This window comes from Coturnix japonica, chromosome 1, assembly GCF_001577835.2.
Source record: "Coturnix japonica isolate 7356 chromosome 1, Coturnix japonica 2.1, whole genome shotgun sequence".
Lineage (NCBI taxonomy): Eukaryota > Metazoa > Chordata > Aves > Galliformes > Phasianidae > Coturnix > Coturnix japonica.
This window is the reverse complement of record NC_029516.1, coordinates 51,681,339-51,707,786: the sequence shown is the minus strand read 5'-3', so window position 1 is coordinate 51,707,786 and position 26,448 is coordinate 51,681,339. Positions and strand designations below refer to the sequence as shown.

At 44.9% G+C, this 26,448-nt stretch overlaps 2 protein-coding genes across 6 annotated transcripts in view; one reads left to right on the top strand and one right to left on the bottom strand.

The window, feature by feature from the left end:
* ADIPOR2 (adiponectin receptor 2) overlaps window positions 1-17,937 on the top strand; it is a 36,415-nt gene extending 18,478 nt beyond the window's left edge. For 2 of the 3 annotated variants that reach the window (XM_015865355.2, XM_032445303.1), the window contains exons 3-8: window positions 10,940-11,059; window positions 12,810-12,981; window positions 13,166-13,352; window positions 14,380-14,567; window positions 15,777-15,970; window positions 17,427-17,724. In XM_015865355.2, coding sequence (XP_015720841.1) covers window positions 10,940-11,059; window positions 12,810-12,981; window positions 13,166-13,352; window positions 14,380-14,567; window positions 15,777-15,970; window positions 17,427-17,558 — 993 coding nt within the window. In that variant the 3' untranslated portion in view covers window positions 17,559-17,724. Of the gene's footprint in view, window positions 1-10,939; window positions 11,060-12,809; window positions 12,982-13,165; window positions 13,353-14,379; window positions 14,568-15,776; window positions 15,971-17,426 lie in introns of all 3 variants that reach the window. The other variant, XM_015865346.2, reaches the window with a different exon arrangement.
* A 4,220-nt stretch (window positions 17,938-22,157) lies between these two features.
* The window catches only part of CACNA2D4 (calcium voltage-gated channel auxiliary subunit alpha2delta 4), a 97,174-nt gene continuing 92,883 nt past the window's right edge, over window positions 22,158-26,448 (bottom strand). For all 3 annotated transcript variants that reach the window (XM_032445295.1, XM_032445296.1, XM_032445298.1), the window contains 4 exons: window positions 25,659-25,776; window positions 23,644-23,756; window positions 23,169-23,251; window positions 22,158-22,884 (listed from right to left, as the gene is read on the bottom strand). In XM_032445295.1, coding sequence (XP_032301186.1) covers window positions 22,798-22,884; window positions 23,169-23,251; window positions 23,644-23,756; window positions 25,659-25,776 — 401 coding nt within the window. In that variant the 3' untranslated portion in view covers window positions 22,158-22,797. The remainder of the gene's footprint in view (window positions 22,885-23,168; window positions 23,252-23,643; window positions 23,757-25,658; window positions 25,777-26,448) is intronic.

The following is a 26,448-nucleotide window of genomic DNA, read 5'->3' as shown; positions in this document are numbered from 1 at the left end:
TGTCTAGATGCTTCTTGAACTCCAGAAGCTTGGTGCCATGACCACTGCCCTGGGGAGCCTGTTCTACTGCTTGAAGAACTTTTTCCTGATATCCATCCTGGCCTTGGACACAGATCCATGCTGATCTATTGGTGTCATTAGAGACCAGAGATCAGCTCCTGCCCCTGCACTCCCCTTCTAAGGCAGCTTTAACCTGTGATGAGGCCTTTTCTCTGTCTCCTCTTCTCTGGGCTGAGCAAACCAAGGGACCTCAGCTTCTTCTCATATGTCTTCCCCTAGTTAAGACTAGACATTAGTGACAGGACGAGGAGGAACAGTTTAAAACTGAAGGAGGGGGTGATATAGGTTCAGTACTAGGAGAAAACTGGGTTAGACCAAAACTGCAGTATTCAATATCCTATTGCCAGCAGTAGACTTGTAAGGAAAAGTATAAGGATGGGGAACCATGTTACTGTGCTGGCTTTTAGCGGCTGGTGGTTTGCACATCTCCTGAGATAGTGGCAATGTTCTTGAATTTTTGGCATGTGAGTCTTTGTAGAATTTAGCAGCCACAACATCCTGTAGAAAGGCATTCCACAACTTAATTAAGTGTTGTACAAAGATCACGTCCAAGCACTGGGCAAAAGTACCTTCTGGTTAGGGAGTTTCAGAGCTGTAATTAGTGCTTCTCTCAGGACATACGCAGCTGAATACCAGGACAGTTAAGTGGAAGAAGCATTCATCTTAGGCTCACTATTACGTTTATAATGATTTTACGAGTGTACTGTATCATTTTAATTATGACAGCTGTATGGTTTTGGTTTTTTTTAGACAGCAGTAAAAACATGCTGATACTGCATAACATAGCCTTTAATGCAGAAGGGATGCGCTGTTGCTGTAATTGCATTTGCCACAGATTTTGGTTGTGTGTATGGACCGCAGTAATGGTTTGGATGACGTGATAGCTTGTATTAGTCTGTCTTAACTTTATTAATGTGAGCACTTACTGCATTTAGCTTAAGATGTTCTGACTGACTTTAATTATGAGGACAAATACTGATGACCAAGAAGCCATGTCAGTGATTATATGGTGCAATAACTTCTACAAGCTGTTCTCAGAATCATGATAAAAGCAAATAAATGCCGTCATCTTGGTATTGTGCAGGTAGTCATGAAAAGGTTTATACGTGTGTTTGCCAATAGCTGAGTTTGCTTAGGGTAGGGGAAAAAAAAAGGTTGAATTGTACTAACAGATATTTGGAACACATCTAATTTATATGACTCTTAAGTTTGGTGTCAACTTCTCTACGGTTGTTTTCACTCTTGTCTTGACTTTCTGACTGAATAATGTGAGTTACTTGAAGATGGAACAGTCAAAAGTAGAAGCCCAGAACTAGTCATGGTTTGTAATTCTTTTTGTGCATTTGCTTAGTGAAATAGTATAGAGTATTTTGATGAGTATATATTCTACCAGTTTTCTTGCAAATTAAAAACAAATACTGACTTTATTCTTTACCTTTTTCAGGCATTCTTAGCACACTTTTGCTCTGATGACAAAAGTATATGCTGCTTGAGTTTTGGTTAACTCTGCCATTAAACACAGCAGTGTTAGCTTACTGAACGGTCTTTATTATGTGGTGTACTTCACTGTTTTAAATAATTTGGAAAAGACCATACTATATGTCTTCCTATGCTGTGTGTAAGCCTCTGTACAACTGTTATCTGGATGCACTGACGTGGAAACTAGGATTTAGTTTTTTGCTCTACTGGCTGTGTGATACTCTCCGTAGATGTGACTAACTAATAAGTTCCAATGGATGGTTTTCTTTTGGTTTTGAATATGCCCTTGTTTAGCTAACAGTGCATTAAGGTTACTGCTTTTCTGTAGATGGCAATAATGCCCAGGCACACAAACTAAACAAACTTTATAGAAGAATTCAAGTGATGCACACGCTGTTAGTATTTTATTGGCCAAATACTTTCTGCTTCAATGTAGTTGCAAAAATCTAGGAAATCCTATGCTGGTAAAGAGGGGATGAGAGCTGTATGGGGAGGGTGTACATGCCTAGGAACATCCACTGTGTTTTCCTATGCTTTTAAATTGATCTACTGTGACAAACTAATGTCTTGCCAGACAGGCATATCCTATTTTCCTAAAATTTACTGGGAATAAGACTTGAGGCATTAGTGCAGAAATACTTACATTTTTGTCCTGTTATGAAACTACGTTGTTCTTCTTATGCCTGCATGCTAATTGTTGATCCTATTAGCCTTGTTGTCTCACTGCAGTTTTGTTATTTATAATAAATCTGCCTCAAGCTCTCCTCTGCAAGAATCCCTTTCCCCTGCCTACTTGCATGTTCACTTCCTGCACATGAGGAGACTGTCTGAGCCGTAGTGCCACAAGAGGTACTAGTTAGTTGTCTTAATGATTATTTTAGTTGCCTTTCCTGGGAGGTAATTGGGTATTATTCAGAATACTTCACCATGCTTCCCATATGCCTCTACCAGTGCTATCATCTGCCAGTTATGTAGTGATACTTGCAAGAAGGTATGGATCGTATAAAACTAATACCCATTGCATGTTGAACCTCTTTGTGTTTGATCCCGTAATTCTGTTCTTTCCTGGAGTGTATATATGTTGATACGTCTCAACTGCCTGCATAATTCCAGCAGTGATCGCTCCTGAAGAAATCCTTCTTACTGTGGCTTTCTTAAGCCCATGCAGTCAGATGAGTGACTTTTGTAACATGATGAATGAGCTCTTTATGCAGCCCTAAAAACCTGTGCTTGACTTTCTCCTTTTTCAGCTTTAATCCATCAGTGATAGGAGGTGAACAGAAAAACCATTTTCTCTGCCTTTATTCCAGCCATGAGGCTTTTATATTCCTGGCGGTGATGCTTCCTTTCGTACAGTTGAGCTGCCTCATGTGGCTGCACAGTGTGGCACTGAGATGGACATGTGAAGTGGGGGCATACTGCTCTGAAGTGTTAGGTAACCAGTAGTAAGGGTGTGAGAGGAGTTCCACATAACTCTGAAGTCATCTAAATGGGTAGAAGAAGCCTGGGCAGTGGAAAAGTCCCAGGAAGTCTTGCAGGTCAACCCTACACGTGGAGGTTTTAAGAGTAGTCTTTCTAGAACTGATATTTTTACATTCTGATTGCTTGAAATTCTTTTTTCTTTGCAAGTTTCTTGATCTGTTTGATTCCATTTAGTTTTAGTTTCCACCTAGCTTTTTCCTATTGGTACTTAGAGTTGCTATTAAAAACCTGGCAACTGCTTCTGTGTTTTCTTGCCTTCTGCATTGTGCATCTGGTTTTGTTGTTGTTAGAGATTGTCACCTGACTGTATGGGAGAGGCCTGGCATAATAGAATTTAAGATCCTACCAAAACATGTTTGTTTTAAAGCACGTTATGTTCAAAATCTGCCATTCTGTGTATTTCTTTGACCTCTTGCATCCCTCCACTTTTGCAGCTCTTGGGAAAGAATGTTACTTCTTTGAAAGTAGCTGGATTGGTGTTTTACTTCAGGTCAAAGATCTTAGCATCTGAATTTCTCCTTCAGTTGCTGTTCTAAGCACTGGAAGTAATGCGTATCTTACTCAGACTGCCAGTCAGTGAAGCAAGTAGTTGAATCTCACGTCTGTCCCTACAAAATGCCCTCTTTTGTGCAGCAAAACACTCTTTCAGATACTCTGCTCTGTATATCCGAGTGTTCCAGTTTAAGCAGTCTGAAGACATCTGATGCATCTCTGGAGATGGTTTCCAGGCTCCTGTGCTTGGAATTGTTCAGATGCTGATGCATCCTTCACTGATGGTTACTAATGTGCCTGGATGTTAACAGGCTTTTAGGGCTTGAATGTCTGCAGGGGGAAAAAATACTGTTGACCTACTCAACCATGAGAAGACAGTCTTCTGCCCAGAAGGCTGGTAACATGGGGAACTGCCATGCCTGTGCATCTGCCCTCTTCTCCTAGAAAGCTTCCATATGAGTTATTGAGAAAGTTATGCTAGGTTACAGCTGGGTTCAGCTGTCTCCTTTCAGTCTGGAGAGCCTTAGCTTTTTGTGAGGGGAAGTGCTGGTGCTCTGCTGGGCTTGCTGCTTTAAATTGCTTGACTTTGCTCTTCTGTTAAGTTCAGCAATGTGCTTCCAATGGTTCTTCTTCCTGAGCACTCTTTTCCATAAGCCCACTGCAATTTATTTATTTATTTATTTTTCCTTCTTTACTGCTGTCAGGATTGATAACGGTAAAGGGGTGGAATATGGCATATGAGAACCCTCTGCAGCAGATGAGGTTTTTTTGCTGGCTTTTCTGGGAAGCGCATTGATAAGAATGTGTGGGCACTGAGGTCCTTGATCTGTTGTACTGAGCACTGATAGAAAGTCAGTAGTTGCTACTGCACCTAGGTGTAATGAGCCCTATTCGTCTCAAGATGTTTAATGAGGGAGCTCGTTCTAATAACAGTGTACTTGCTAAAGCCAACATGGGGGTTTTTTTGTCCTAGGACTGTTTGCTAAACAAGTGTTAAATGTTAGCGCTTGTCTTTAATGAGTACCAGCAAGCAGTCACCCGTGAGGAGTTGTGTAAAACTGTTTCCAAGTGCTGTATTAAATGGAGTGTAGCTTTTATAGGAAGGTGACCTACAAAGGAAAAATACTGAGCTGCAGGAACCCTCAAGTACTTAACATTTTGACCAATAGGCTGTAAGGGTCTTTGGCACAGAGCTAATGAAAGACATTTTTGGTTCCGTGACAGCAAAAACAGCTCTGCACACCCTGCACGGAGGGTTAGTTAGCCTTGTGGAAACTCTGGTGTGTACATGTTTATAACCCTGCCAGATTAAGAGAATGTGAACTCGAAATGACAAAACTGTTTTAAAAGAGCCCACTATGTGCAGAAGTTAAGGGGAGGCCAGGAGAAAAAGCTCTGCTTTTCCAGTTAATTACCTATAATCTAAAGGATGTAAGCTGATGAAATTCTGAAAAACATGTAATGGGCTTTTGGGAGAAAGCATGTAGTACCACCTATCACTGCTTTCTCCTTGCAAAACGCATGCTGGTAAAAGGTCACTTGACAGAATGGGTACACAGGAATTGCTGGATAAAGGGATCTGCCTAACTGAAAAGAATGTTACAGGACTGCAGTAAGGAAAAAATAGCATTTTTATATTACAGCCTTCAACATATCTTGGCCATTCTACTCCATGCTCTCGAGTTACTGAATCTGGCACGTTGCCCCGAGAAACATTAAATTACTTGAATGTCATGTTAAACACTATTAATCATTCATCTGATGAGATCAAGATAAACAAGAGCAAGAGAGCTCCAAGTTCACGTCTAGACTTTGTGACTTCAGTTTTAATATAGTGGATAACGGTGGTATTGTGGATGAGGCGATGTACGTCTTCTAACTTGTATTTTAGGAAGAGAATTGTACACAAGTACAGGGTTGTATAATGTCTTGTGACTTAGTGTTAATCAAGATGTTTGATTTTTCTCCGTTACCTTGCCTATGGCACAATGATGTGTTCATGTTGAGGTAGAGTTCTGTCTGGATGCAGGTCAAGGAGAGAACAGAACAGAGGAACATCTGCTGTCAGCTGAAGGAAGCAACAAGAACTTTAAAACACATTCAGACAGAATCATATTTAGGATATTCCTGTGACAGTAGTTTGGAGGCACCAGCAACATGTCAACAGTGAATTGAAATCAGAAACAACTGAGCCTCGACTCTTAGGTTTTTGTTAGCTCCCTGTCTTAATACTCCATAGGTATGCGTGTGGCCCTCAAGAAATTGAGCAGTGAGTGTCCAAAAAGAAACCCTGACACAAGACAGTTGTGCCCCTATAAGGGTTTAGGTGACATGTATCGCAGTTATTAGTGTTGCTGGTTAATACGTATGCTTCTGTGCACTTCTGCATCAACTTCTGTGGGTGCAACTAGTGAAAACTACTGCACTTCTGAACGTGTAGTTCTGCAAATTGCTGGAAGATTGGAGAATACAGCAGCCTGAGGAAGCAGGCATCAGTTACACCTAGGTTACAGAAAGCTAAAGTAAGTCCTTATGTTCCTTTCTAGCTGGTTACAGTATGGAAGGTGGGAGAGGAAATAATCTGTTGTCTAACTGATATATATTGAACTGAACTTTGCCCGGAAGTGTATTCTATATGAGGTATTCTGTAGTGGACCTTGGTAAAAATGGGAGCTGATGCTCTCGATGTTGCCGTCACACTAATTTGAGCTCCTTAAATCTTGGTTATATGAAGTAATTCAATTATCTAGCGGTTTGCCTAACAAAACTGTGAGCAACTTCTGCTGGATTACCTTTGGATCTGCTTATCAGCCTAAGGGTCAGAGAAATGCCAGAAACACTTTACTAAAAGATTGAGGAGAAGAGGATCACTTCTGATAAAATAAGCTTTTAAGGTTGATTCAAGTCTGACGTGCTTCAAACTTGCTTGTGTTCAGACAACAGATGTTGTCTGAACTGTTTACATGTTTACTTCATGTAAACTTTCTTAAAAGTTCTGTGCCGTTGCTATAGAATGACAAGATTTAATGTTAAGATAAACTTACTTCATGAGGGCATTTGGGCTCTGAGAGGTTTCTTGCTCTTATTTGCTCTCATTCTAAGTCTTGGTTTTGGCATTAAACTTTTTCCCATCCTTACCAAAATTGACTGTGCAGTTCTTGTGTTGAAGATGGTCTTTCTCTGGATGTGTGTTGACCAGAACTCCAAACAAAGTGATATAATCAAATCTGGTTGTCACCTCTTTCTTTTCCCTTCTGGTCAGTCACTGCTGTCACGAAAGAAGCTGGAAGACTTTCCAAAATGAAGTGCATGTGGATAAACCAGTGAAATCATTTTTCTTCCACCCAATGTCACCTGTCCCTCCAGGTTTAGTTTATTATCTGGTACAGTTTTATCAACTCAGGATGCATTTGTACTTCTATTACATAATTTATGTAACACTGGGTACTATGTTTGCCTGTAGTTTTAACCCTTTGTGAATTAGGAAATGTGATACATTTTAAAATTGGAAAGTTTGTTAGGCATTTCCATAGACATAAATGTGCAGATGCTTAAGTGTAGCGTGAAGTCTGAGTACTCAGAAGCCATGATTTCTGGTTTGCACGAAAGATTAATTCTAGGCATTGCTGCCTGTGTATAGCAGGAGAATGACAGCTGGCCATTGCAACAAGTTTGTTTGCTGCAAGTGTTTGAGGAGGGTTTTCTTTTTTTCCAAAATCAAACATTTCCAAATGCTTTAAAGAGTTCAGAGTTACAGTGTTGAAAACTTGAGAACGCTATTGTAAGAAAGGAGTTGGATGAGTTAGGCAATGCAAAATAAACAAGAACATCTGCGATGTTAGTCAAATAGAAATCTTCTTAGCCAGTAATCTGGAAAGTACAAAGGCAAGAACAGTACTGGAAGTACTTGGTTTGGGATGGTACCGTACTGCACTAGAAACAGTTTTGCTTGCGCCTCTTGTTTTTTGCATGGTGTTGAGTAAGAAAACCCACTGTTTTCTTCAATTTTAAAAAGTGATTCTGTGGTAGAAGTTGGAAACAGTGGAAAATGGGTCTTAAAGTGCATACTTGCTTATGTTGTAGAAGTGTTTTTTGATATGATCAGCCAAAGAAGAGAAAATCTTGGAATCTTAAGATACGAAGGAGCTTGTCACATTGGATGTTTTACAGGGTGCCTTCTGAACGGAAAGGTGGTGTTTTTTGTTCAATCGTTATCTGAAGAATTGAAGGTCAGTAGTCTCCTACAGATATCCAAATGAAAAGTAGTGTGGTATTGCACTCCAGATATACGTTTCTAGCTTCCAAAAAGCAGTTTACTGTACTTTCTAATAGGACATGGGGGGAAGGAGTTGAAAGAGGACAGATGTTCCAGAACAAACCTCGTTTTTCCTCCTTATGGAAAAAGGGACTAAGAAGCTGAGCTTTAGTTTTTTATTTCCTTGAATTTCGCAGCTTAATGGCAGGAAGGAGATAGTAAAATCAATTCCATTTTCTGGCAGTGATCTGGACTTTGTGTGCGTGTGTATATGTATGATACGAATTCCTTTTTATCATTAAAAAACTCACTAATGATTTGTTTGTAGGCACGTTGCCAAAATGCAAAGATTTTGAACTAGTTCATAAATAACTGTGCTCTTTGAGCTTTACAGTCTGTTCAAATTAAGCCTTCCCATCATTCTGGAAATGGGAGTATGGGGAGAGGGAGAAATGAACTTCTTTTGGCTTTGAGTCACTGGACAGATTGCAGTGGATGCAGGTTTTGATTCAGTAAGGGAAGGGACCTTTTTCCTTCAGTCTACCTGTTTTTGTAAACTGATGATTACTAACTTGATCACCCCGTTCCAGCTGGTCCTTGTGTACTGCTGGGGGAGAGAACTGCATGGTAGGTTAAAGGTGCAGTAGTACTTCTTATGTATCAGCCTTGGTTTTTCTGTAAGGCATATTCTTGGAACCCGAAGATTTCTTTGGTTTCATAGAATCACAAAATAGTTTGGGTTGGAAGGGACCTTTAAGATCATCCAGTTCCAGCCCCCTGCTATAGGCAGGGACACCTCCTTCTAGACTGGGTTGCTCAAAGCACCATTCAGCCTGGTCTTGAATGTTTCCAGGGCGGGGGCATCTGGGCAACCTGTTCCCGTGTCTCATCACCCTCACAGTAAACAACTTATTCCTAATATCTAGTCTAAATCTACCCTCTTCCAGTTTAAAGCCATTTCTCCTCATCCTGTCACTACCTGCCCTTATAAAAAGTCCCTCCCCAGCTTTTCTGCAGGTCCCCTTCAAATAATGGAAGGCTGCTATAAGGTCTTCTTGGAGCTTTCCCTTCCCTACTCTGAAGAACCCTAGAATTTTCTAAGATTGTTTCTAAGAGTTTCTAAGATTGTGCAGGCTCTCATAATGAGCATCTCTCCTAGACCTTGAGTGCATTATTTATAATATTGAAAACTGAGAAGCTTAACAGGAGAGATCCATTAGCGGAGAAGGTCAGTAAAACTAAGTGTGGGAAGTATTTCTGTGAATTTTGTTGAGTCAGAATGAAACATTTTTTATTATTGCACTTTCTAGACCAACAGAACACATGCCTATTTTAGAATAATTTTAAACCTATTTAGAGTTACATTGCCTGAAGTCTTTCCCATTGGAATTAATGGGGTAATGGAGGCTGTGAGAGTATATCTCATGCTGCCGTAAGATTTGCCTCTAGGAAATCAATACTTGTATCAAACATTTGATATAAAATAAGCAGTTGCTATCCAGACTTGTTCAGAGGTGCTGTAGACTGGAGTGGTAAATGTAGGTGATTAGACCATACAAGTGATACGAGTTATGTGAGATGATGATTTTAGTCAATTGAATTGTTCTATTGTGGATAAATGTGAGGTACAAAGGATATGCATTGCATGTTGGATAGCAAAGAACTATAATGTGGATGAACCAAACTGGGTTAAGAATGACACAGTGGGGGACCTTGGAGAAGAGGCAGCTTCTAGTGGCAACTGCATGCACTGGGTGAATGAACAAGCACTAACACATCATTCCTCCCTTGGGGGCAGGAGGGAAATAAGGTTGGAGAATCTAGATGAGTGTTCTTCAAATCTTTAAAGACTCCAGTTCTGTTCATTAAAAAATGAAATGTTTAAGCAACTTGTTCAGTTTACTTGTCGATGGAAATAATTAAGAAGGCCTTACTTGAAGGAGAGTTGTAATGTGTGACCTGCATAGCAAGATATTCCCCCTTTTCTCCAAGTTTAGGGCACTGACTTGAACGTTACTGGTACTATTTCATGAGTAAGTTACATTCCCAGTCACTTTAGACTAAATTAGTGATAACTGAATGTTAATCTTAGTATGGGAAAAGGAAGGAGAATGTGTTGTAGCTTGTGGTATTGAGGAGGCCAGTCATCATCTTGGCTTTCTTGTGGGGCTTTTCTTGACTTGGTCATGAGATGTGGCAGCTTCCTACGTCAAGCTTGAGCAGTACAGAAGACTCATTCTCCCCTTTTTAGCTTTCTCAGACTTGTTTATCTTGAAATCTGGGATATTGAATGGAGCCTCTGATGGGCTGTGAGCATTGTAGTGAGTAAACAAGCATGTAAAGCTCTTTCTGTTTCTCCCTCTGCCCCCTTTTTTTCCCCCTAAAATGGAAAACTATAGTGCACTATGACATGGAGGTTGCATGACGAGTGAGCATAGGGTAGAAAACTACCAAACCTGCTGACTCTTTCCTATGTATTTATTAGTGACAAGTATTAACTGAATACCCAGGCTCAGTAGTTTTTGGCTTCTACTGGGGGTGTGGATGATGGATATTTGTCTCTTAATTTTGCTCAAGACTTGGATCATATTTACTGCTTTAATTTGATATATGTGCTTTTGTTCAACTAAAAAAAGTTGCAGACTAGTTTTTGGAATACGTTGAACTTTCAGCCAAAGAGCAAATGACCTTTCAACAGAATAGATCTTCAGAATCAAACTAAAAATTGAAGCTTCAAACAAGGTGAATGGATTTCTTTCCCTGTATTGCTTTTATTAATTAAAAATGCTACATACATTATAGTGGCATTAAGGCACACATGGTGGCACTGAATCATAAAACAGGTAGTGATTCTTTCCTAGAGGAGAGTAGACTGCAAGCCTGAGGCTCCATATCTGGACTTCAATGAAGCATAACTTTAAGAGAAGCACTGCTTTCTTTCAAAACCGGTGAAAGCACGTGCAAAATGAACCAGGCATGTTAGTTGTTCTCAGATATCTGAGAATGTAATAATTTTTTTGGCTGACTGTTTTGAATTCCCTCCTCAGTACAGTACAAGGACAGAAGACTGCTTATTTGTCAACTCTTCAAATCATCAGAGTTTTGTATGGAAAGTAACAACTCCTTTCTCTGTTCATCTTCTTACGAAACTTTTTTTTCTTTCCAACCCAGAGTTCTGAGGGTAATAACCACAATGATGAATCACCTCAAGAAGACGAAGGGTTTATGGGTATGTCACCTCTTCTACAAGCCCATCATGCCATGGAAAGAATGGAAGAATTTGTGTGTAAGGTAAGAGCATGTGGAAACTGCCAAAGTAGTTTCCTTCTTCAGGAAGTTCCATTGGACAACAGACTATACCTGTAGGAAGAGGAAGAGCAGGTACATACCATCCCTGAATGAGTGTCTCTTGTTATAACTATTAACGTTACACCTTCTTGGGATCTCAGACTGTCATAAATTAAAAAATGATGAAGTACGGAACAGTAGGGATTATAAAGGACTCAAAAGATGATCGAGCAACTGAAAAGCCTTCTGCTTCTAGTGTTTCTCCTTTTAAGGTACTTTCATTTACAAGGTCACTTTTATTTTTTCAGACTCACAGATATTTTTGCTTTCCTGACACCCTTTGCATACATTGTAGAACAAGCTCTGTCCCTGACTCAAATAGAAAACAAGAGTGCACTAAAAGTCATCCAACTAAATCCATTGTAGCTTTTGTAATTGCTGACCTTGGCTCGATTTCTGTTATTTTTTAAGCCACAGGGTGTGGGCAGTATCAGTCTTGGACCCCTTTTCTTGGGTGAGACGCATGCTGTCCCTCTGTATGTTTGTTCCTGCTGGTTTTATTAACTGTTCCTTGTTATCTTTACAAAGGGACCTGAGTTGCCTGTGGTTGTTTTTTTCCCTTTTTTTTGCGACACATCTTTTCTGCTTTTTAGATGCTTTGTAAGGTGAATTCTGTAAGATCTTGTTCCTACCTTGACTGAAACCTTTGTTTCATTAACTAAAGAAGTTAATTTATGTGCAAATATATTTAAGCACCTTGTCTTTAAATGGGATGGTTATTCTGTTTATTATAGTTTTCCTTTTGTGGAGGAGCCACGAGAATGAATTTAAATACTTTTGCTGTTGAAACTGAAATAAGAATGTAGCTTTTTAAACTTAGTGTTGCAGGATTCTCCAGTTTCGCTCCCGTATTGCTAAGCAGACGTCAAATCCAACCAACACTGCAGAAACAACCCCGGTACATAATGCACTTCCTTGGTACCCCTCTGCTTGGCAGTGCTGCTTTTGAAGCTAAGCTGAAGATGACCTGTATCTTGCGACACTGAAGCACTGCTAAGATCATCTCTGTGTATTTTTTGTCATTGGGAACCAGCTGCAAGAGTGGCTTCTTTAAAGAAGAAATCTAATGGCATTGACAGTTGTGGATCTGTTGGCCTAACAAATCTGTCACCGTTTGTTTTGGGAGTGTGGGGGATCTTTTTCCAGTCTGGATAGGGGGTTGAATACTTCTTATTGGACTCTTGCCACTTCATGTTTTCTAGCCTATTGTAGTGCTGATGAGCAGCCTTTTTACTAGACTGCCCCCAAATGCTAGCAGATGTTATAGTCAGGTTGTCTTGTGGTTGGCAGAAAGGGTTTTTACTGGTATTTATTTGTTAGAGAGAACAAGTTGCCCTCAATTAAATAGGAAAGATCTGTGGAAATCTGCTGCATAAACAAACATGGAAATGAATTCAATGCTCTCCCCTAATTAGCAGTAAAACAAAGAAAAAGTCTAGTGTATTTCTTGTGTAATGAAATATTGAAGTATTCATTTTTCTGGTGAGGCAGCTAAACTTATTAATGATAATGTTTTGAATAGGGAAGAGTGACTTGAGCATCGTGTTTCAAGAGTGTGTCTTTTCCCCAGGGACATCCCATCAAACCCTTTTCTACTTGTTACACTCGTACATTAACACTTTCACTAATAAGGGTTTTCTGACGTTATTGGAGCAGAGTTTCCTGTACTTAATCAAAACCTTCTAACCTCTAGGTATGGGAGGGCCGATGGAGAGTCATTCCCCATGATGTTCTACCTGACTGGCTAAAGGACAACGACTACCTGCTGCATGGACACAGACCACCCATGCCTTCCTTCCGGGCTTGTTTCAAGAGCATCTTCAGAATACACACAGAGACTGGCAACATCTGGACACATCTTCTAGGTATGTTCAGTTTGCTCTGATGCTGGTTGGTTTTGTTGCTTTCTTTATTTGAGACTGAGATAGAAGTTGATGTGGAGTGGTCAGCATAATCATTCCAATAGTGACCTGTTAAATTAGCGTGGTGTCCCTCTCCTTATTTTTTCCCGCTGAAAACTGACACCTTTCTGCTTTATTGTTTTGTTAGGATGTGTGTTCTTCCTGTGTCTGGGAATCTTCTACATGTTCCGGCCAAACATGTCCTTTGTAGCACCTGTGCAGGAGAAAGTGGTTGTTGGATTGTTCTTCTTGGGAGCTATACTCTGCCTCTCCTTCTCATGGCTCTTCCACACAGTTTATTGCCACTCAGAAGGTGTTTCCCGGCTCTTCTCCAAGTAAGTGCCTGGAGGGCAGGGTAAGCCAAATAGGAAACAGTTGGGAAAACAGGACTGGAATTCATGCCTGGCGCCCCAGTGTAGGAGTGGTTCACTGCATGTATGCTGTGTATATTTTGGAACAGAACTGAGCAGAGATTTGATTCACTGCAGCTTCTTCTAATCTAATTGTTTGTTTTGTCACGGGCTTTTGTATTGCTTTAAACTTAGAACTGTTTCCTTTTATGTTGTTCAGCAGGTGTGTGAATGCATCTTGTTTATGCAAGTAATATACCTGGAGCTTAGTTATAGAACTTCTTTTAAATGTTGCTGTCACTACTTGTCCTTGTTCTGGGTAACTGAATCTCCTGTAAGACAGCTCTGTGCATCAAATTTGGTTTTGCTACACATCCTTTGGTTGGCTAGTTGCTAAGCATCTCATGTTTCTTGAGATTACTCAACCTGGGATTATGTAATCTGTAAGGCCACCTTTAGAATAACTCAGTCCCCTAGCAAAGAATTAACTCTGTCTTCTCTGGTAGGAGCATTTTGTCAGGGTGTGGTGAAAAGCAGTGGCTGTGGGAATTCCTTTCTTCGTTGGTGTCTAGAAAAACAACTTGGATGAAGAATTATGACGCTATTCCCCAGTGGTCGCTTAGCTGATGCCTAACTCATACTTGTCAGATTCTGAAGAGTTTGTGTTGGCTGTGCTCTCCCAACACGCTGTGTGCCCTCCTTTGTGTTCATAGTACTTTGCACTGCTTTTTTCCTCATCCAAAGCTTAAATCTGAGTTTCCTTCAAAAGACCTTGATCTAGAGGCTGCTCAATATGTTGCTGATGACTGTCCAGAACTGGCCTTGTGTGCTATGAAGATATTATGTTACTATAAGAATGCACTGGTGGAGGAGCTGTGGTCAGAAAGTAAGTTGTAGTAGTGAAGAAAAACTTCAGTGAGAAGTAGTCTGTTGGTCTACCTGAGAAGAGTATTAATGTGAAAACTCCTGAAGGTTTGCATTTCCCATCCAACTGATTTTTGTTCCCTTCCAGGCTGGATTATTCTGGTATTGCACTTCTCATAATGGGCAGCTTTGTACCGTGGCTGTACTACTCGTTCTACTGCAACCCTCAGCCTTGCTTCATCTACTTGATTGTGATTTGTGTCCTGGGCATCGCAGCCATAATTGTCTCACAGTGGGACATGTTTGCAACCCCTCAGTACCGGGGTGTAAGGGCAGGTAAGACTTGAAATCAACTATTTTGCTTCTTGTCTGCCTTCCTTCCTTCCTACCTGTCATTTGAAGGAGCAGTCTTGAGGAGGTGTAGAGAGAGCTCAATTTTAGAGCAAGCTAGTAGACTTGGACCGCAAACTTGATGGGTTTTCTTTCAGCATTGCTTACATCCTGCTGGATGCACAGATGAGGGCTGGTGCAAGTCCTGGAAGTGTATTCCTGAAATGGACAATAACACATGCCATAAGAATGGCAGTACAAAGTATCTCTAGCTGTACCTACCAGTTTTGCTCAAAATGGCTGGCTGCTTGGTGTGTGTATGTGTATTTTCCTTCTGCTTTTTGTTTTGTCACCAGGCTAGCAAATCAATGCATGATTGAATTAATCTGAATGATTTGCCTAGATAAAATACTTCTTTAAGGCAAAGAGCCTAGCTGTTCTTTTCACACAGTTGAAGGAATGAAAGCGAGCTTAGTTTTGTGTTCTGAGGTAGAAAGTAAAAGAGACCTGCAGTGGGCAGCTTTGGAGTATGAACACAGCTGGGGTGGGTGAATGTTAGTACTTCTTGTTACTTAACCTGAGCGTGCCATATATAGAAAATCCAGATTTCCTGGACAGGCTACCAATGTACCCTCAGAGAGTTCAGCCTTCCAAACCTATGGATAGGATGTGATTTCTCTGTATTTTCCCCATATTTTTTTCCCCCCCAAGATTTCAGTACTTCTGAAATCTGAGTAAACCACCTCTCATGTGTGGCAGATGAGCCTCAGATGTTACAGGTGTTACACTTCTGTTTCCTAGGATTACTTGCACCGAATATGATAAATGTCTTTGTTTCTCCTTGTTGCCCTGCTCTTGAGAGACTGTGGTACAGCGTGACATAATTCACGTAGTCTCAGTGCCCTCTACAGTCCCAGATGAGTAACTGGTGTAATGTACACTAAAGCTGGCAGACAGCTTTCACTATCTGCTGGAACATACAATTAAGTAGCTTCTGTTAGGTGAAGGAAACCTGTGTCTTATTTTATGTCCCCCCTTCTCCCCCCTCATTAAAATTACCCTGGGACCTCCAACTTCAAGAGTTGTCCCCTTTCTGCTGCTTTGGCGAATACTGAGTTTGCCTTCCATTGTTTTTGGTTTTTCTTTGTTGTTCTTGTCTCCCTTTTTTGCCAGTGTGTTCAAACCTGACTCTCCCACATTTTCTTTACCTCCCAGGAGTATTTCTAGGTCTGGGTCTTAGTGGGGTTATTCCCACCCTGCACTTTGTCATCTCTGAGGGGCTCCTGAAAGCAGCCACAATGGGGCAGATAGGCTGGCTGGCACTCATGGCATGCCTGTACATCACTGGTGCTGCACTATATGCTGCCCGCATCCCGGAGAGATTCTTCCCTGGCAAGTGTGACATCTGGGTGAGTCTACAGAATGACTGGATGAAGAGACCAACATGAAATCTGGTTTCCCTTGAGGCTGGAGGATGTTGTGTCAATGTTTTTTTACTACAAATTCTAAAACTCTGAATCAGACCTGTACCTCTTAAGGGGCCAAATGGCTTTGGGCTCTCCAAGCCTAACTTGCCTTGTGCCTTTCTTCCTGAGTTATCACAAGTTAGCTGATCTGACGTATCTGCTGGTGTGTTAATTCACCCCGGCATGTGTACTAGGTAGCTTTAATAGGTAGGAAAGAAACTTTGCAACCCTTTCTTTCATATCTTCACCATGTCTGCCTTCTTATCTTGTGAGGCCAGTGGAAACACTGGATAGAATTAATAACGCTTTGGAGGGATCCCTAGCCCAGAAGAAGGAAAGGCGGTTTTGGGCAAGTGGGTAGGGTGGAAACTTTGGGTGAGGATCACAGAAACTTGTGGAGTAGAGACCTGTGGGGAAGATGCAGGGGAAAAAAATAGTGCAAGAGTAGAGTAGAGATTAGAGGGAGATGGACCTCTGGGGAGGGATGCAAGGCCGCTGTACTTCTATTAGAGTGGTTTAATGCTCCTAAAGAGGATTAGAAGTGAGGGTCAGGCCTGGGTTGTCTGAATGGCTTTTGCACAGCACCAGTTTGCTAGGTGTAAACATCAGAGACATAGTATTGTTTACATGACCAAGCTAAACTTTGCTATAATAACGAGAGAGGCTCCAGAAGCATTGGTGCACTGCCAGCTCCTTTCCAGACTTCCTGTGGAGCCCACAAATACGCATTTATAGTCTTTCATGAGCATCACCCGTATTGGTATGGCTTCCCAAAACAAGGCCATGCTTTGTCATGTATCCGCCTCCTGGTTTTCATTCTGTTGTACTGTAATCAATAGCATCCTGAATGTTCATTGGGAACATCTGGTTGTCTCGGCGTTTAACGTAGTGGGTTTTTTTTTTCCTGCTCTGTTTCTTTGTGACAGAGAAATTAAATAGCTACGTTCTGAAAATCTACTCAGTAAAACTTATACCTGTAACCAGAGCAGAGATCTGTAGCCACTAGCTGCATGAGATAGTTGTGATCCATCAATAAACATCCAGCGTGTGTGGCTGAGGACCTAATTTTAAGTATGCTTTTTCAAGCCTTTTGCCCTGGACTTTGAAATTGTCCCTTAACAGAGATAATACTTACGGCATTTATATTGTGTGCATGTAAATCGATCAGCTGGTTCACATGACTGGAGGGCAGGGTGTGGGGTTACACATGTGGAGAATTTGCTCTTTGCCAATGGTAGCAGTGGGATGGGCTTAATACACAACTTAACTTCGCAGCTTGCAGTTTGAGGTACTGCTCCATGTCACTGTGTACTTCAGCTGACTGTATGGCTTTTGTTGGAGACAGGGTGGCCCTGAAATCCCAAGTACCCAACTGAACGCACGTGTTTTGTCTTCACAGTTCCACTCCCATCAGCTGTTCCACGTCTTTGTAGTGGCTGGCGCTTTTGTGCATTTCCACGGGGTTTCCAACCTCCAGGAGTTCCGCTTCACAGTAGGAGGAGGCTGCACAGAAGAAGAGGGGATGCAGTAAGACCAGGCTTCAGTCTGAGGTCGTAACCAAAACAGTGCCACAGGGGTGGCTGAAGCCTATAGGCTAGCGAAACGAATACCTAAGAAGAATCCAAGTTTCAGCTGATGGAGCATGGAGCTTCACCGGGGATTCTGACTAACCGAGATAAATTCTATACCTCAAGCGATGGAATGAATCAATTTGAAGACCAGGAAATTCTGAAACCCTAATTTATTCTTGGGATCTACAGATTGAGCTACAGAGGACCCTTTCCAAATCGGCTTCTGTTCAATGCCATATATTTATTTGTAGGAGCGGGGAGGGCTGGCTTAGCAGTTTCCTTTTTAAAAAAAAAAAGAAAAAAAAAATATGGGGGAAAAAAAAAAAAGGAGGTGAAATTTATATCCTCTTAGAGGGGTCGGGAATTGATTTTAGATGCTCTTTTGGGAGAAAAAAAAAAGCAAACCAACAAATTGTAAATAAGATTTCTAACTTTCTGTTTAAATAAAATTTATATAAATGTTTTAAACAACGGGTTGGGGGGAGGGAAGGGGAAGAGGGTTTTGTAAAGAATGCAACATGCAAGTACCACACACTGTTTCAATTTTGCACAAAGAGAAATGATTGCAGAAGGACCAGGTGAAACTCCCAGGAGTGAATCATGGTGGCCGTGCAGGTTTTCATGTTGACCATCCTGCCCTAATCAATGCGGGTCTTGGCCAGCACTTGGGCAGGTTCAGTACGTGTTCACAAAATGGTGGGAAGGCTGCGGTTGTCGAGCTGACATCCAGGTCACAATGTTAGTGAGTTCCACTTGTGTAGTTCGAAAGCATGTGGGACAGCTGCCTTCCAGGCTTGCGTGGCTTTGGATCTCACAGCGAGCTGTTTGGGTTCTCAGCATCTGAATTGGAGCGGGGTGGGATTACTGCACGTCAACTGGCAAAAGGTCTGACCCCATCAGTGCCTGCCTATACCCAGGGGCCCCTGTTGAGTTGCCAGGTGAGGGCCTGCACTGTTTGTCTGAGCGAAGGGTGGTAATGCACTTGTCAAAAGGTAGTTGAGCATGTGAGGGGAAACAGAGATGGGGCTAAGGTAGGCTGGAAAGAGGAAGTTGTGTGTTCCAGGGCTTGGAGTTAACAGTTCCTGCAGACCTCCAGCATGTTACCTTCTCCTGTGTCAGGCTCCATACACCAAGGTGGGGGTTGCAGGTTTTTCTTAGGAGGAAAAAAAATCCACACTTGACCCAATGCAGCTCTTTTTTTTTTTCTTTAGGTCTGCTTCCCATCTGTGCTTTAGCAATGGGACTGCTGGTATTTCTTAAACCTGTAACGAAAAGTTCAGCCCGACTGCTGTGGAGCAGACACAGCTCCTGTATAAAGGGAGGTATATACCCTTCTCTTGCTTAATTGATGTAGCTTGATCTCTGGGGCCCAGTCAGAAGCCAGACTGGAGGAGAATCTTTGGAGTTGTAAGACAAAACCTGAACGCTTTGTTTATTATGGCACAAGTGTTGCTTGAGAGTGTTTAGTTGGAAATTCAGAGCAATTACCTCCAACAGATGAGTTCAGCAGCTCACAGAATGCTGTAGTTCACAAAGAAGGAAGGTAGAAGGTTGCTTTCGTGGGCTTTGTATTATTTTTATTTGGGGTTTGTTTGGGGTTTGTTTTTTTTTTTGTTTGTTCTGCAAGTTTTAATTTTCATCCTTCAAGGGATTAAAAAACAAACAAACGTGGATCACAAAGATCTCGCAGCGTGCTGGGTGTTACCATGTGTGATTTGGGACATTGCTTTGTCGGCTGGAGTCGGATGGAAGCAGAGCGCCTTCCTACAGCTGGATGGGTAGTGAGGCTTCACCCCTGGGCTGGCGCCTTTGTCAAGGCCCTGGGAGCAGGGCCGGCTGCAGGAAGAGGTGCTGCAGCCCTCTGGGCATACAGCGGGGTGTTCTCAGTAGGGTCACTGTGCTGGATGCCAGTGGGCCCAGAGGAAGCTTGTCATAGGGCTGTGTGGTACTGAAATAGAACAAAGCAGTATTAAGTGGGCGTAAGGGCTTTGCAGCACCGGCACCTTCACAAAGGTGCCTGGCAGGAAATAGGCTGGTGGCTTAGGAAAGCATCGAACATATCAGCATCAGACTTGTCTGAAGGGTGCTTTGGGATGCCGCTGTACCAGTACCAGCAGGAGTGGCAGTCTCCATCCTGCATCATCCCGCGTTCGCTCCTTGAAGGGTGATTGTAACCTGGTCCTACACAGCACAGAACTACTACAGAAACACAGTACTCACCTGCTATTCTTACCCGGTCAGTCTCTCCCTTCAAGAAGTTTGTGTGTTCCAATAAAAGCAACCTAGCTGTGCACTTTTCTGTAGCTCTTGCTGAGAACTCTTCCCAGGTTGGCACCTGAATGCCTTACTCTCAGCAGTCGGAGGCTTGCTTGCTCTGTGTGCAGGTTATTGCCATAGAATAGTTAGGACCTACAGCTTCTTTCCTTCCCCATTAAATAGTGGCCTTGTTCAGTATATTTCTTTTTAAAAATTGCTTACTGTTGAAAGCAATGAAGCACATTCTAGGGTTTTGATGGTTGGGGACTCTGGTGATGGTTCCATATAAGATGGGATCTTACTACTTGCTGTATTCTTAACTTCTGCTAATAAAAGAACCAAATGGAAGATTGACTGTCTGGCTTGGCTCATTCTGGGCTGGCTGTGATTCTTCCCAGCTCTTGGCCACGCAGGGGGTGGGTGGGTTGGGTGTCTCCTGCAAAGCAGACATGGGCTGGTGGGATGGGATGGAGCCGCATTAAGCTGGGGAGGGAAATGCGCCTCCTCCTCCCGTGTTGGTTCAGACTCAGTCTGGGCACCTACAGCTGTGCAGTTTATCAGTTCCAGTTCTTCAGATACATGCTTTGTAAGAGAGCCAGCGCCAGTAAATAACCCCTGTCAGCTCAGGATGGATTCTGTGTTTCAGATGCAAAGCAAATTCAGGGAGCAGAGAAAACTTCAGCATTAGATTACACTGAAAATACCCCGTGCGAATGTGAATTGGGTTTATTGTGTTTCAAGATATCAGAATGATACTTAAAGGCCTCTGGGCAGTCTGAAGCTTTGCACCCTGCTGCCTCTACACGTGGCTGGGGCAGCACTTGGTCCTACCTCTGAAATGGCTTCATTCTTTGCCAAGGCTGCCAAGGTCGCGGGTACGGATTGAAGTGCTGCGATCAAGGTGAGCCTCTAGGGCCACTGCTGAACTTCTTAAGGGCAGCTGGAAACAAGTCTGGTGTGTGATTAGCGTGGAGGAGCTGAGTTTGTTTTGTAGCGTAACACCGGAGCTGCTGCCGCCTCTGAGCTCAGAGATGTTTGCAGCAGCGTTTCAAGTTGATCACATTTTTTTTTAGCAGCTTCAGCTCTGGCACAGAACAACTGGGCACGGAGGCTCTGAGCAGCTGGCATCAAAGCTGAGCTGCTCCAGTTGCAAATGAGATGAGAAAATCATATGCCTGGCTGGGTTCCCAGAGCACTGATGTGTTTCCCTAACAGAGGCAAATTACACCCAAACCAGACCCGGGAGATACCTTCTGTGTTTGTCTGCAGCCGTGCTGAACCTGCACACAGCTCTGGAGGTTGGTCTCGTGGCTGGCTGGGCTGGGCTCTGTTGTGGGTCAAGCCCATCATCCCTGTGAGGTGAGCCCCTGTGGGACAGCTGGGCCCCTGCGTGGGCTCTCTCCCAACTGCAAGCAGCCGATGTGCTGCTGGGTTGATTTTCCTGTTTCTGTGTGTGTGAAATCACCTCTGCCTGGCTGTACCTGATGGCTCACAGCAGCGTGAGCCAAGCTGGGGTGTCAGCCACAGCATCCAGAGGTGGTAAGGGCACTCGGTGGGACTTTTCTCCTTTTGAATTTGAATTTGAAAGAGCCCAGTGCCTGCAGTTTGCTTATGGGGCAGACAGGAGCTTCCCTGGAGGATCCACAACTGAGCTAAGCCAGGTCAGTGTGGTGCTGCTCAGCTGCCAGGAAGCCTCTGTCCTCAGCTCTCCCTGCTTCTGCCAGCTGGTGGCTGAAGGGCTGGGGAGCTGGACATAATTACTCCTCCAGTACAGGTCTGTTCATGAGAGTGTGTTCGCTGTGGATTTAATGCACTGGAAATCAGCCATGGCAGGCAGTGCGTGTGCACACGTCTTCTCCAAGCGGAATGGTGCTGGGGCCATTAATCACTTCTGACAGCGAGGGCAGCCGTGCTGGGGGCAGCAGCTCTGAGCCCTGGGGCTGCCTGAGCTCTGCATCCTGACAGAGCCCCTTTTCCCTCTGCACTCACTTTACCTGACTCTGATAAGGTCACCAGATCTGCAGAAGTGGAAACGTATCCACCTCCAGTGGTCGATCCACTCCCAGTGAGCAATCCTCTTTATTTACTGCCTCCAGTGAAGCAAACCTACGTCCCCAAAAGGACCCAGAGCTATGAAGGGCAGCACACCTTGACCCCAGCACTCCCTGGAGCACACCTGTGGGCCTCTGAGCATGCAGCCCCCTTCCCACAGCCTCTACCTGTGCCCGTCCCCATTGGTTTGGTAGGGAGAGGGGTTTCTGTAGGGCTACGATGAGAACCAAACACGACACGGTAAAGCTTAAATATCTATTTAAAATATGCCATATATTTTTTTTTTAATGAGATGGTATGGAGCAGTTCATATAAAAAGAGAGGAAAGATGGATGCTCCCCACCCCTTGTTCATAAAGCTCTGTGAGAAGCTGCCTGTGCCTGTTGGCCAGGCTCAGGCTCAGGGCTCTGGGACAGCCACAGGCAGCCTCAGGGCAGCACTGCCCCAAGGGAAGGAGCCTCTCCTTGGTGGGCAGCACACAGCCCTTCCCGCATGCACAACCTGCACCTGGAGATGCATCTGTGCATTGTGCTGGCAGTGCTCGGAGCAGGTTCTCTGCAAGGTGCAGCTGCCTGGCAAAGCTGTGCTGCCCACTGTGGTCTGCCTGCGGGCAGTCAGTGCAATTCAGGGCCAGAGCCATATCCTGAGCCCTGCGTCCTGGCTGATGACCATCCCAAGACCAGGAGAAGCTGCTTCACTACTGAGGACCCCAAGGGCCCTGTACTGGCTCAAAACCCCAGCCTCTGTTACAAGGCAGGGTCTCCCACATGCCCACTCTCCTAAGGCAAGATCTGCCTGGCAGAGCCCTCCCACGGCACACTGCCATCCCCGCTGTCACCAGGATGTCCCCACAGGAGTTTGTCCCTCGCCTTGTCTCCATTGAGGGCAGCGTCACCGCAGGAGCAGCGCTGGGGGCAGGAGGAGCAGCATTGGGGAGACAGAGAGCTCAGCAGCACCACCACAGTCCTGGGCGTTCTCCTGGAGGATGAAGAGAAGGCGTCAGAGGGCCCTGCTGGCACTGGGGGGGGACAGGGAGCCCATCCCCAGCATGTTCTCTACGCATGAGGAAGCCCCCTGGGGAGCCACAGCCAGTGGGACGCACAAAGCCCACCCTCGGGGTAGGAAGGCCCTACAGAGGGATCTGAATGATCCTAGCGTTCTTTTCCAACCCTGATTCTATTATTCCATGTGTGTGGGAGCAGTGGCTGTGCGTACAAAGTGCACAGGGCGCGGAGCTCCCCCCTGCAATCCCACAGCTGTACCTCGGGGTGAAATGCGTGGCATGTGTCTGGTCTCCGCCTCAGCTTCTGGGAGCGCATGCGGTCACACTTCACCGACGCGTTGTGTGCAGGGCTGTTAAGGACACGGGTAGGGAGACGAGGCACAATTGCAGCACACAGAAACGGGGTGCAAACCTATGGGTGCTCCTGCATGGCCTCAGGTCAGAGCAGGGTAGGCCAGGGAAGGGCAGCAGCCTCCCAGCTGAATGGTGCAGGGGTGTGGGCAGGTAGGCCTCCTGGAGCTAAAAGGAGGCAAGGAATGACCTGGGAATGGCAGAAATGCATGCAGGGGGCCCAGCAGCAGCACTGTTTACCTCCTCTCCCCCACACCATTCAGTTTCCCTGCTTCCTGCTATCCCACGGGCAGGCTGTGCCCTCCACACTTTTCCCCATGGGAACTGCCAGCGGAACAGGTTTTTCACCCTCAGCAGCCCAAAGTCACGCAGCAGAAGGATATATTTGACTTCTTTCGCATCCAGCAGGACAGGTGGGAAGATGCTGCAGTCGCAGGTGGCATCTGTGACAAGAAGCAGCAGGTTGCTGCTGGCGATCTGCTGGGCCACAAACATCCTGCGAAGAAAAGAGAGTGATGGAGAAATGGCAGCCAGACCCTGCACGGCACCACCACTGCCTGGTATAAAGAAACCCAAAGGAAAGCAAACAGCTCTGGAAGAGGTGTCAGCAGAAGGCAAGGAGGAGTGGGGAGTACACCTTGCTATGGAGATGTGTCTGACCCTTCCCCTCCCTGAGGGATGAGCAGAAAGGTCCAGGGGTGAGCATGGGTGCGTGCTAGTGGGGATGAGTCCAGATGCAACCCTTTGCCTGAGGACACCCATGTGAGCACCTGCGTGAGGGAGTGTGGGTTGAGCTGGAGGAGTGATGTGGGCAGGGCACACACGCGTGTGTGACTGCACATGAGTGTGCACACACGTGTGCATGCCTGGGCAGCTCAGGCATGGCCTGCACGCAGGAGGCTGCATGTGCCTGTGGCTGCATGGTGGCACTTCATCAGCTTGCATCACCTCCCATCCCGTGCCTCATCTGTTCCGCTCCTGTTCCTGCTCTTGGCTGAGGCAGAGGGATTCTGGTCATACAGGTTTGTGAGGATGCCCTGACTGACTCAGCTGCTTTGAAGAACCAATTTCCCTGACAGCTCACTGCCCAGTGTCTGCTTCTTGCCTCCAGGGATCTTTATATTTGCTTCTAGAGGTGCTGAACGTCACACGCTGCCACTCGCTGGGGCTGTTTCATTCCTTCCTGAGTGATGACTGCTCCAGGAGGTAGGACAGGCAGATTTTAACCCTGTCATCGCAATGGAGGTGCCCAGAATGAAGCAATGCCCAGCTTCTCCCTGCACTGGGAACCATCTGGAGTTTCTAAAGGGCACTGGGAAACCCTGTGTGTCTGAGCAGGTCACCAGCTAACACTGCACAGAGCCCATGTTGGGGCTCTCGTTCCCCTTAAACATCTTCATGAAAGGTGCAAGAGATACACCCAGCTCCAGGGCTGGGACCCCAGCCCACACCTCTAACTACACAGGGAGCAGAGCAGAGCCAGGCTTGCTGCTGCAGTGGTGAGCATCAGGCTGGGCACGCTGCATCCCCATAGGGCAAGGAGCCGGTCTGTGCCTCGCAGAACTCCCCCTACAGCCTCTGTCAGCAAATCCATGCTGTGAGCTCAGGCGATGCGTGGCACGGCCTGTTCTTCATCAAGCGGTGCTGACTAGCACAGGCTGTTTTCCTGACCTTTAATTCTTTCCTGCAGCCAGTCCAAGACTGAAGTCAGAGCAGGTAGGGCTTTGCTTTGCTTTATGAGGGATTCCAGTCAGATCTCTTTGGCCTCTGTGTGGGTCTGTGCGGCAGCACGTTAAGGAAAAGCCAGGCCAGTGGAAATTCATCCTCTCTTCACCTTTCCACACGGGAGTGCTGAGGGTGCCATGTGACTGCTGAAAACGGCTCTTCTCACAATTGCCTTTCTGTTATGTTTGACTGCTCATTCTCTTTGAATGAAAACAGAAAGTAAAACGTGCACCCGTGCTTTGCTTTCTTTTGGTTTAACACTTCTCTCTCTTTTTTGGTTTGGGGGGGGGGGGGTGTAGAAAAACAGGGGAAAAAAAAGGAGAATAAAAAGCAGAAAGCTGAAAGTACTGCAAAAAGGAACATTTGAAGGAGAAAACGTGTGCCAGAAACGTGAGAAAACAGAAAGGGTTCCTTTCTGAAACCTGCAGAATGGAAAGAGAATTTTTGTAAGCGCTCCCTCCCTCCTCCTGCCACCTCTGCTTATTAACACATGGCTCTGATCCTTCTCTGTATCAACAAGTTGCAGTGGGACCATTCCCCTCCCTGTGGATGCTCTCGTGTGCTGGGCATGGTGGCAAGTGGCTCTTCTCACAGCCACCAGGCTCCAGTGCTGGCACTGCTTGGGCCTGGGTGCTGTGATTCCTGCTAAGAGAAGGGCAGCTGCAGTTCTTACTTTTGGCAGTCCCCACACTCGATCAGCCCGTTGGTCTCCTTGATGGCCGGCTCGTACACGAAGACCGGGTACTCTGTGTCGCAGGGCTGCAGCGTGTCGTGCTTCTTGTGCCTGTGGGCTGCGTGGGGAGGAGGGAGAGGAGAACAGACACGGTCAGAGGACCACAAAGAAGAGGTTTGCATTAAGGTATGAGGCACAGGCTGCACCTCAAGTACAAGCGAGGCCCCTCTTTGTAAGAAGGACATTGAAGACCTTCAGTGTGACCTGAGAAGGGCATCAGGGCTGTGAGGGGTCTGGAGCACAGGGCTTATGGGGAGTGGCTGAGGGAGCTGGGATTGTTCAGTCTGGAGAAGAGGAGGCTCAAGGAGACCTTATTGCTCTCTAAAATGACCCGAAAGGAGGTTGTGGTGAGGTGACTTAGGGCTGAGCACTGCAGCCATCCCGGCTCCCACTAGGTGGTGCGGGAAAACCAGCGTACACCGCCTGGTCCTGCGCAGAGCAGGGCGAGAGGATTCAGGGATACTGTGGGAGCATCTCTCAGTACCATGTCTGGGTTCCTTTTCTGTTTGCAGATCCAGAAGCAGACAGAACTGGAATTCAGTATCAGTGTTCAGCACTCCTGATAATGTCTCCATTCATTCTCCTACTTCTCATTCCCCATTCTGTACATAAATCCAGGGGTTGATTCCAGTACTTGCTCTCATTAAACTTCATGCAGTTGGTAATTTCATAGCCCTTTAATTCATCAGGATCTCTCTGCAAGTCCTCTCTGCCCTCAAGGGAGTCAACA